This window comes from Aedes aegypti, chromosome 1 (assembly GCF_002204515.2).
Source record: "Aedes aegypti strain LVP_AGWG chromosome 1, AaegL5.0 Primary Assembly, whole genome shotgun sequence".
In the NCBI taxonomy this organism is placed as follows: Eukaryota; Metazoa; Arthropoda; class Insecta; order Diptera; family Culicidae; genus Aedes; species Aedes aegypti.
This window is the reverse complement of record NC_035107.1, coordinates 202629647-202641119: the sequence shown is the minus strand read 5'-3', so window position 1 is coordinate 202641119 and position 11473 is coordinate 202629647. Positions and strand designations below refer to the sequence as shown.

General features: G+C 42.8%; 1 protein-coding gene across 5 annotated transcripts in view; it reads right to left on the bottom strand.

The window, feature by feature from the left end:
- Positions 1-433: 433 nt before the first annotated feature.
- Positions 434-11473, bottom strand: part of LOC5564080 (probable serine/threonine-protein kinase cdc7) — a 200950-nt gene continuing 189910 nt past the window's right edge. For all 5 annotated transcript variants that reach the window (XM_021857264.1, XM_021857265.1, XM_021857266.1 and 2 more), the window contains 3 exons: positions 9474-9731; positions 4166-4243; positions 434-4093 (listed from right to left, as the gene is read on the bottom strand). In XM_021857264.1, the coding sequence (XP_021712956.1) occupies positions 3062-4093; positions 4166-4243; positions 9474-9731 (1368 nt within the window). In that variant the 3' untranslated portion in view covers positions 434-3061. The remainder of the gene's footprint in view (positions 4094-4165; positions 4244-9473; positions 9732-11473) is intronic.

Sequence of the window (11473 nt, the reverse complement as noted above, 5' to 3'; positions counted from 1 at the left end):
AAAAGCCCGTATAGATATCACCCAAGTTCTTAACCCTCCAAAAGATCACTGATTACGCTAGTAGATCTGTAGACCTTTACTCAAAGGAATTCTTGTATAACCTCCAACTGTCGTTTAACCGTCACCCGTATGAAAATTTTCTTTCGTTTCCAATTGCATCATAAAAACACACTTCAATTGGTATTTATTATTATGTAGAATATATATTTATAATAATCTTCACTTTTATAAAATATAACAAAAAAAATCTCGTCTAAACATTGTTTACGTTTCTTGTATGTGTATGTGTGTGTGTTGTAATAAGTTTCCATTTGTTTCCGTAATTCCAACATAAAGCATTGTAAACTACAAAACAAACGAAAAATCGTATATGATCTCTGCGTTCGCACATTCGGCTTCCCTTGCGGTGGATTATTGTTTTCGCTTATTGTGTATCTATTGTGTGATCTAGTTTTTTTTGCTCTGGTGGCAAACGACTATCATTAGGCATTGTCTATTTTCGTTATGTTTTGTTAGCTAGTTCGGCACGTGCTGGCGCGAGAGTATCCACTGATCATCATCACTGGGATTTAGGCTGGCTGGGAGAAAGTGTGTTATGAATATGTCCGTGTACGTCTGTATGTGTGTTTTCGGATGATTCTACTGCCAGTTGTGCTGTATTTGTCTTGTCTCTTGTTTAACAACTGCGCGTTCTGAACGCTACACAATACAAATATAGAAATATATTTTCCCGGCTTTTACGGGGTGCTGCTGCTGCTGCCCGCGTACAACGATAGCAATGTTTTATGTTATTTGTGTTTTGCGTTTGCACATATCTATTACACATGGACATAAATAGTTTTTTTTTTGTTTGCTGTTGTATGTTAGTAGGTATAATTTAGTTTCACTTAGTAACTCAGTTTTCACTTTGTTGAGTTTTCTGGGATGATTCCTAAAATTATTGTATCGTTTTTAATTTTCTTACAGTGTATACTTAGTATAATTTAGTTGTCCTTTTTCGCGTCTTGCAAGTTCCTCTTATCTTCTGCTCAGGTAAGGTATGTGTGTATGATTTCAAAGTTTTCCTTTCTATGTGAGTCATTTTGCCATCGCACTAGCGAAGCTGCTTTATTGTAATTCACATGTCTGTTTTGTTCCTTCTTTTTTGTATTGTAAATATCAATATTTCTATAAAAATCTAACACTCATATAAGTATATTTTGTTTCCACAATTTTGCATTCCTTTATTTTCTGTGTACGTGGATGTAAGTCTATGATTTATCTATTCCTCACTTATACTAAGCAACGTTTAAATTACACTCATTTTGCTATATGTATATGTATATGAATCTTGTGTTGCATCTCTTTTCGGCTAATTTTTGTAACGAAAACAAAAATCTCACTAAACTCTAAGAACGTCGTTTTACACTACAGAAACGTGTGAAAACTAATGTGGAGGTAAGAGACAGGAGACCACGTAGACACCATTTAGTAAAATAGAAAGGAGATAGAAGGAAGAGAAGTGTAGATCAATAAATAAATAAACCCGAAAGAAAGAAAAATTCTTAACAAATTCTATCAACTAAATTTACTTGTGAAAAAAATCTAACAGAAACGTAAGAAAAATAACCGAGAACCTTCACTATGAAATGACAGTTCTGCATCCCATTATTGGGAAGTGTTGCATAGACAGTTTGTAAAACATCGATTCCCATCGCATTGATTAATAAGTTAGGTTAGGTTTAATTTTGTATTTGTTTTGTTACCTTTCACAACGACATTTAAACGGGTTAATTGCACAATAGATGCCACTGTTCTTGCGTTAGTTGGCAGTTGGTACCGTTAGGTTGTTCATCGTCCATCTTGATTTCTATCGTTTATATTCCAGTGGCAGGATAATTCTTGTTTTGCTTGAATTGTTAAACCAAATGTCAGTTAAGCGAAATCCTCGAAACAAGCCAAAATTCAAAGAGTTTGGTAAGTAATGATTGGATGGATTCCGTGCTTGTTCTCGACAAGTTCAAATCAAAACTTAAGCTAATCAGCTTTTTTTTCTGAAGCCGCTGTCCAGCGTTTCGAAAACAATTAATGCTAAATAGAACTTTTCAATAACCAACAAAGACAAATGATTCCTACACGCGTTTGTCAAAACAATTTCGCTAATAAATCATCTCTCAAGCAACAAGAACTAGATTAGTAATGACCTGAGCTTTTACGTCATTTTCGACATGTTATTTTCTTTCTTCAAGAGCGCTGACAAACGACGCCCAGCATCTTTCTTTAACTACACATAGCGAACATAGATCACAAATAATCAGGTGAGAAAAATCAATCATTTTCGTAGATCAATTTCTGATTTTAATTTTTCTTCTTCGACTTCCCATTCTTGTCTCATCTTGCACTCAATATACCCGAGCATTTCTACACTCACGCAAACATACGACTTAAAGCTACTACTATGAATGATTAAAACAAAATGAGGTTTTGTTCAATTAGATTTTCCTGTTTTATTCGCAACGAAAATCAACAACAAAATGGGGACAGAAATGATATAAAAAAAAGTTAGGACAACACGCAAAACGAATTGAATAAATTAACATATTCCTTGTCAGTACCTCGGAAGAAAAAAAAATCTACAGGAAACTCCTCAATGAGTGCTAATCGTTTAGTAATATATTTTTTTCATTGTAAAATCCCCACACGCTCCATATCAAAACACCTCGAAAACAAATCTGAATCGACGACTCCGATTCGGCTACTAGCTAATTACTAATAATGATATCAAAATAATTTACGTGTCGCAAAATATGATGAAAAATTGTTGAAAATTAAACCGACCAACAAAAAAAGTTTATGTACAAAAAGTTCGGCGGTGCATTGCTAACAAAATCAACAAAATAAATAAATATAAATATTACTACAAGTTCCTATGTATGAGGGTGTGTTTGAAATTGCTCACTCATCCACTCACGCACTCATCGATCCGATACACTCATTCCCACTCACGCCACACCGTTGTTGCTGCTCCCGTTGTAGTTCTTTCTGTGGTCATTCCGGTTCCATGCCAACCGGACCCACTCTCCTAACTAACATTCTTGCACAGATTGAGACTACCCGTCTGGTTGTTGGTGCTGAGACACTCGTCGCTTTGCTTTAATACTATATTTGGCTCCAGGATGGAATGTTTCATGGACTTTCCGATGACCGAGTCGCGTTGACTGTAGTAGTCTTCCTCGTGATTGTTGTTGTTATTGTTGATGATGCTGTGATTGTTATTGTTGTTGTTGTTTGATGCCGAGTTGTGATCGTGGTCCACATCCATGCCTTCGTCCTCATCGTAGTTCGGTTCCGATTTGATGTTCTGTATCAGCGGTGGTTGCTCCTCGTCTGTACCGCTAGAGTGTCCATTGGTTGGCGTTTCTGGTGGGTTCGGAGTGGGCGTCGATGGTGCCACTACGCTCACTGGACTTGTCATGCCACCATTGTTAAGCCGAAGGTTCAATGCCTTTGCCGCTGCCGCTGCCTGGATAACGTCTTCAATGCCAAGTTTCCGTTTTTCCGCTCGCATTTCCTGTTCGTACTGTTGGACCAGCTTCCGTTTCGAGTAGTACTTCTGGTACTTTTGGCTGTCAAGCATTTTCTTCGACGGGTTGATCTGGTGGACGCCAAATTGCGAGAGGTTGTTGTTGTTCATGGAGCTGAGATTGTTGTTCAGGTTGGCATTGTTCACGTGGGAGTTGTTGTTGTTATTGTTCATACTGTTGGCATTGTTGTTCAAGTAGTCTTCGTTCAGTACGGCAGCAGCGGCGGCGTGCTTGGCCTTCATCAGTTCCTTGAAGCTGTTCCGGTTAGCCAACTGTTGCTGCTGGGCTGCAGCGGCAGCAGCAGCCGCCTGTTGAGCTTGCTGCACTGCCTGCTGCTGCTGAGCGTGAGCAACGGCTTGTGCTTGCTGCTGGGCTGCCTGGATGAGCTGCTGACGCTGTTGAGCCAGGTTTTGCTGGTGCTGTGCCATGTTTTGCTGCTGTTGCTGGTAGAGGCGCTGCTGTTCCTGCAGGCGGAGAGCGTGCTGCTGTTGCTGCTGCTGATAGTCACGCTCCTCGGCGTCGTTGGTACTCTGTTGGGGGAGAGGAGGGGAGTTGAACAGTGAGTATCGAGTGGGTTTTACGAAGAGAGAGTTTGGACTTACCTCGCCGTGCAAGCCCTTAACCTGCAGGGCTTCTGCCACTTTGAGGAAGTTGGGCAAGTCCTCGTACTTGACGTTCACCTGGAAGTTAGAGAAGAGATTGACGATTAGATCTGATGAAGTAGATGCCACCAATACCACTTGAGAGTTTTGAGATGATTTGTTCTTGAGAGTGACTTCATAAGCCACGATTGTTGAGCAAATTGATCATATAGACATGGTTAAAGTAAAGATAACCATTGGCACCATTAGTAGCCGGAGCGATTATCATTAGTAGCACGATACAAGGAAACAAACCGAAGATAGGGTATTTGAACCGATTGTTCACTCCAAAATCTAATCACAGTTAGGGAAGGTCAACTTGAAGATCAACGAATTCTACAAGCTCCTGAAAAATTTGCATAAGAAGATTAAGTATGTGGTGACGAGCCTTACATCTGGCCATAATAACTGCAGAACAAGAACAGAAGAAACCAAGGATGAGGGCAGAAATACCCTGAAAGGCTTTAATCGAACCCACTGAGCAATCAGCGAACGAAACTAAGTGACACAGAAGATTTAAAGAAGCATTCGCTCAAGAAAAATATGATGAATACGCTTTGAGAGAAGGAAAACCGGAAACGCAGACGGATGAGCAGGGGTGCATCAACCCGGGAAACTGTAGACAGCGTATTATGAAGAGCGAATGACTCAATGATGTACGTAGCAATCTCCAGGAAACTACGAGAGTGCTAAGGCGGCATCCACAAATTACGTAACGATCTAGGGGGAGGGGAAGAGTAGGCTCAAGCGTTACGGCTCATACAAAAATTTAAAAATTTTCATACAAAAAGCGTTACGGACGGGGGGAGGGGGTCGAAAATTTTCAATTTTAGCGTTACGTAATAAATGTACGCTGCCTAATAAAATAGTTGTTTCTGCCCTCAGTGGTGTTGCGTAGACTTAAAGTGAAGATGAATCGAAGCCAAAGTTCTTATTTTCAAGAGCACGGATCTGGAGAACCAAACATCCGTTTGAGCTGAAAACCTAATCGATTGGTTACCACCAGCTAGTGACCAATCGATTAGGTTTTAAGCTTGAACGCATGTTCGGTTCTCCAGATCCATGCTCTTGAACGCACATGCCACCAATACCACTTGAGAGCGAGTTTTGGTGGAAAATATAAACAAAGTTAAGCGGTGCACGCGAAAAGACGAGAAGATCTTCGAGATAAGGAAGGATCAGACTATGAAGAGCTTGGCCAACCGTTAACTGGTCCTTGGGCTACGAGATAAACGTGAGAGCTCTATGACAGGAAGCAGTGAATCACGACTGAATAGTCTTGTTGAAGGTCCATGAGGGTTTTATTGAGGGTACGGTAAAAACTCCAAATGCTGGGATGAGCTAGTAGTATTTGTATCGACTACCTAGAGCTTTCAAGAATCATGGACAAGAACAGCTTTCCTGGGGAACTCACATGATTGATTCCGGTTGGAGGATGGCTTCTGGTACACTGGCCCTCCGACGTCTCAAGCCGGTGATGCGCTACGTACTACTCAGAGTAGTCCCCAGCGGTGGATCTATCCTATTCCGACGACTATTTTTCCGGCAGCGGAAGATATCCCGAACCGATGCTATCCGGGCAGATGCCGAGGTCTGTCCTGCGATTCAGGTAAAGGGAAATTTCCGGTTCACAGGCTCCCTGACGACCATTTATCGGTGCTATTTCGCGAATTACTAAGCTAGACCCCGGCGGTGGACTCAGCCTACTCCGAATCGACGTTGGTCGGCCAAGTGCCAGGGTCGGTTCTTGAATCCCGGTTGGAGGATGACTTCCGGTTTGCAGGCGCCCTGACGACTTTTAACCGATACTACTCTACGCCCGCTCTACGCGGTCTAGTCCCCGACGGAGGATCTAGCCTACTCCGATCGCGACTCTGAGCTCTCTGGTCTTCACGCCATCTCCTTTGCAGCAACGACATAATCGCTGTTATTCCCCTGTTCACCGCATTCAAAGTGCTTTCATGCTGGCACATGTTCTGCACGATGTTGTCCGGATTTAGGACGCTTGCGGTTTCTAGCATCATCTCACTTCGTATCTCCCTGAATCGAGGGCAGTCGAATATAAAATGCTCCGGTGTCTCCTCGATATTTGGACAGGCCGCACAATGTGGAGATTCTGCGTGTCAGAATCTGTGCAGATATTTCCGGAAGCATCCATGGCCTGACAGAAACTGGACCAGGAAGAAGTTACCTTCCTCATGTTTTCTGGTCATCCACACCGACACGAATTAGCCTGTGGGTCCACCTTCCTTTCTCCGAGTTATTCGTGCTGCCACCTGGCCATTGTGTCCAACCTAATGGTATTCCTCACATTCCTAGTGCGATGTCCTCAGCTAAAGTGATGCAAATGGGGATCATTCCGGCGATAACGCACACTTCCTCCGAAGATATAGTGCGGTAGGCACTCGCCACCCGTATAACCATGAGCCGGAACGTACCTGCCAGCTTATCTCGATTGCGTTTGGTTGTCAACGCTGCAGCCCAGGCCGGGACTCCGTATCGCAGTATGGACGATGATACGGTCGTCAGAAGACGCCTCGTGCTGCTTCTTGGTCCTCCAATGTTAGGCATGATTAGCTACAGTGTTAGCAGCTTCCGCTGTCTTTTCGCAGACATAGTCTACGTGGCTGTTAAAGTTTAGCCTGTCGTCGATCATTACTACAAAGTGCTTTAGAGAGCATTTCGATGTGATTGCGTGTCTTCCGACGTTGATCTCCAACTGCTGAACCGCCTTGCAGTTGCTGACAAGCACCAGCTGATGAGCCAACTGCAGCTTGACTCCCGTCATCCACGATTCAATAGTGTCTAGCGATTCCGCCGTCAGCATCTCCACCTTCTCCGTAGTCTCGCCAGTTACCGCAAGAACGACGTCATCTGCGAACCCGACGATCTTGACTCCATTCGGCAGTGACAAGGTTAGCACTCCATTGTACATCATGAATCTCTGTTGAACTCCCGCCGTGGCTTCCATTGACATCCGTCCCTGGTTTGTGTTGTAAACCTGAACCTGAACCTGAGAAAGTTACTTAAGTTAAAGCAGAACTTTACACAGATATTCAGGAACCCGCATTCTGTGTAGGGCTTGGCGATAGCTAACTGGCACTGTTGACATCTATTGACATCTATTGTTACCACTGCGCAGTTTCAATTGCCTCTCCTCTTCTGCTTAGACGCTTTCTTCGCGCACGCGATGACTGCCCGAATAGCATCCACCATCGAAGTCTTTTTACGGAATCCGAACTGCCGTTTCGACAATCCGTTGTCGCCTTCCGTGTAGATCGTCAGCCTGCCGAGGATGACCTTTTCCAGAAGTTTTTCAAGAGTATGCAGCAAGCACATTGGTCTATATGAAGCAGGATCTCCTGGCGGTTTTCCCGGTTTTGGCAGCAACACCAGCTTCTGCACCTTCCATCTGTCTGGGGAGCAGCCTTCCGCTAGACACTTTTGCAGCGTTGTCCTGAATATTTCTGGTAACGCCAAGATTGCTGCCCTTAGCGCTACGTTAAGGCTACCATCTGATCAGGGAGCTTTGTTCAGCTTCAATCCTTTTGCAATCGTTATCAGCTCGGCGTTAGACACTTGGATACCAGCATTTTCTTCATCTACGTCAGCGTACAGTGTGGGCGGCCACGCGGTGGGAGCATGCGTCGGAAAGAGACCGTCCACTATCGCCTTCAGTTTGTCGGGGCACATTTCAGCTGGCGTAACTAGGCCCTTGATTCGCCATCACTACTCGATAGGCGTTGCCCCAGCGATTTGCGTTAGCTTTCCTGCACAACTTCTTGTAGCAGTTCGTTTTACTCGTCGCTATCTCCCGTTTGAACGCGGATCTGGCCAGTCGGTAGGTCACTTTACGCTCTTCCATGCTGACTTCGGATCTAGCTCTCTGTACGCGTCTTCTGGCTCTTAAGCAGGCTACACGAAGGGTGCTGTGTCTGTCGTTCCACCAGTATGCAGGACGCCGCTGATTTCCTAGCTCCAATTTTCTCGGCATAGTCTCGTCACACGCTCTCGCCAACGATTCTGTCAGCTCTCCTGCATCCATGTTTGGAGCGTTGCTTACTGCTCAGAGTGCTTCGACGAAAAGATCCTTGTCGAAGTGCTTCGTCTTCCATCTACGTTCTCCATTTCTCCTCTGCCATACTGCACAACTTCTCTGCCCAACGCAGTATTGGATCGCTTGATGGTCACTGTGGGTGTATTCTTCGCTAACTCTATAGTTCATATTGGTGATAAGCGACAGGCTGCAAAGGAGTCTCGTGTCTGCTGCTCAACATTACGCTTATACCCTCAAGCGTAAGCCGGAGAGCCTAATTTAACTGAGGAGGTACGATTTTTAAAATGTCCAGTCAATTAATATACTTCGCTGGTGACATGGAGAAATGGTGAATGAGTTGGTTAACCTCGTATCGTTGACAACAGCGTAAGCCGTGAAATACGGAGGCGTATTGTGTGGTGTGTGCCACCTAGTGGGAGCTCCAGAGAATCTAGGATCGAACAAGATTCGTCTCGTATCGAATATATCACGAACAAAAAGACCGCTAGTTATCTACGATAGGATTATTCTCGAGAAGGACTTGTAAACACTTTGGTTTTTTGAATGGTGTTTTCTTCTCTTTTAAGGCGGTGGAAGAATAACGCTGAGTGACAGTCATGAACCAGGAGCTCTTTGAAAGCCGGAAGCACGGTGTACTATTGTGAGAAGGTGATATATTCCGGAAACTAATTGACGCGTCGTTCCATCCATCTCGAACAAATTCATGAAAAAAAAATGATGTGGTGGTGCGGATGGTATATGGTACGATAGGAGTGACGTCATATGTTTACAACCAAATTCGATGTTTACACCAGTAAAGAGCCTGCCTTGTTAATTTTTATGCCGTGGCCAGACGGATGCGTTAGACAAGGCATGTTGTGAGAATATTGGACAAGAACACTGATGATACTCGCCTTTGACCTGATGAGAACAAGTAGGCGTGGAGTGCAGTGGATAAATGAAGCTATCAGGTTCTACAAGAGTGTGCAAGTGTTTTAGGTGTTATAGTTTTTTGCAATTCTCTGGAGCCTGACATCAATCGGATAAAGAGGATACCGAGATTGCCTTTCTAATTCTACTCAGCTGACTAAGCATAAGATCTCATTTGTCTGAAAATTTGCTCAGTTCAGCAAATAATCTTGATAGCAAGCAATTGAAACTGCACTACGCAGATCATTTCTACCCGTATAACCCTTAAGCTTAAGCTCTCAATGTGAAACAAATGTTCCTTACCTGTCCACTATACATGAAGTCCAGCAGCCCGGCCATGTGGTGCGCGTTGACGTCGGTCATGAACAGGATCGGATGCTGCGACGGGTGCTCCAGGAAGATCTTCTGGAAGTACGGACTGCACACCGACAGGACCAGCTTGTGCGCCTTGAAGATCTTGCCTCCGGCTGCGATCGTAACGTCCACCATCTGCCCGTCCCTCTGCAAGCTGTGGAAACCCTTGCACATGTTCCCATGGAAACCACGCCAAGACAGCAAGTACTGAAAACAAGCAAAAATAAGAAGAGAAGAAAAATCTAGGTTAACCACACAAAACAAGACACATCTCCTAAGAAGCATTTCGGCGAGTTGGACGAATGGCCTGAGAACCCTCCCCCTCTGCTCACGAAATGCGCACAACAATCGTCTGAAAAGATCAACCCCCCCGGAGGCGTAATCCATCGAAATCCAAAAGCAGAAAAAGAAAGGAAAAAACCGAAACTCGTTCTTCCAGATTGTATTTTAAAAAATGGCCCCAACCAAACGACGCCAACTTAGATCTCGAGGCGACGACCGACGCTCATAACAATCATCATCATGGGCGTAGAGAGAGCCCTTCCCCTTGATTGCGAAATATCTTACCAAAATTATTCAAAGCTTTTATAAACGTTCTGTAATAAATTTTGCAAGGAATCTGTCGAGAATCTATTATAGAACTCAAAAGGTTTTTGTCATATTTCGAGTTATCTTAAAATGAATGGATAATTGAAGGTCACTCTTTCGACACTCACCGCATCAAAACAGCGGCGCCACCGTATATGGGATTTAACATTGTGGCAGCATTGCTGTTCTGTCAAACACGCTATCTGTGCTTTTCATAGATGCCGTTTCGGTTATTTTAATGATTTATTCATCCGGGTATTCTTCGAAAAATTCCTCAAGATTCTTAAATTTCTCCAATAATCATTCCATAATTAATTCCAATCTTTCCTGAGATAACATCGAATTTGTTTAAGGGGGCAGGATTCGTCATTGATTCCGGAATTCTCAAAAGCAGTTTTTTCGTTCAAAATCAAGAAAATTTAAAGGAAAATGTGTTCACTGTATTCTATTCTCCATCCGAAACACAGTGAACAAATTTTCATCAAATAATTTTCAGTTATGAACAGAAAAACTGCTTTTGAAGTTTCGATGATGACGATGATTACGATGACGAAGCGTTGAACGTTAATGGGTCCACAGCAATATCTCAAGATGTGTTTCTGCCTTTAGGAATTTTTCCGGAGTTTATCTATGAATTTCTTCGAAAATTTCTATGAAATCTCTATCTGCAAAATTGCATAAAAAATGCCTGTTAAAAAATATTGAAGAATTCATCTATGGAATACTGACGGAATTTGGTTTGAAACACAAGGAATGTTTCAGTTATTTTGGCAAAGAACATATGGGCAAACCTATAGGGATTCCTTTGAGTATTCGTCTAAGATGACATCCTCTGAAATTCTTCTACTTATTTATTATATTTCTTCATCTTTTCGAATTTGGTCGTGTATTACTTTATAAATTGATTCTAATTGCTTGTCATGAAAAACTTTATAATGTATTTCACATTTCATTTTCTGAAATTTTCTCTGGAGATCGTTGATGAAAAGCAATCTGCAATTATAACCGGAAAGTTTGTTCAGTGTTTTATATTCAGGACAGCGGAATTCATGTACCATATAATGTTTTAACCTTAGTAAGGACCTTGGGTCTTTTTCGACCCATTTCAAAATTCAAATCAATGTAACTTTTGATTGAAATAACCTAGCAATTTGAAACTTTCTGACAATTATTTTTTTGTGGGAAATTTTGTTTTTGCGGAAACAAAAGTTTTGAATGACCCCTAGGGGAGCTTCCATAAAAAAAGTTACAAATTGTGACTTAGGGTCGTTTTCGACCCGAAAATTCAAACAGCTCGCAAAATCAGTGTGTTGACCGAATTTAGTTCTGTTGGGCTCAAATGAAAGGCACACATGTCTAGT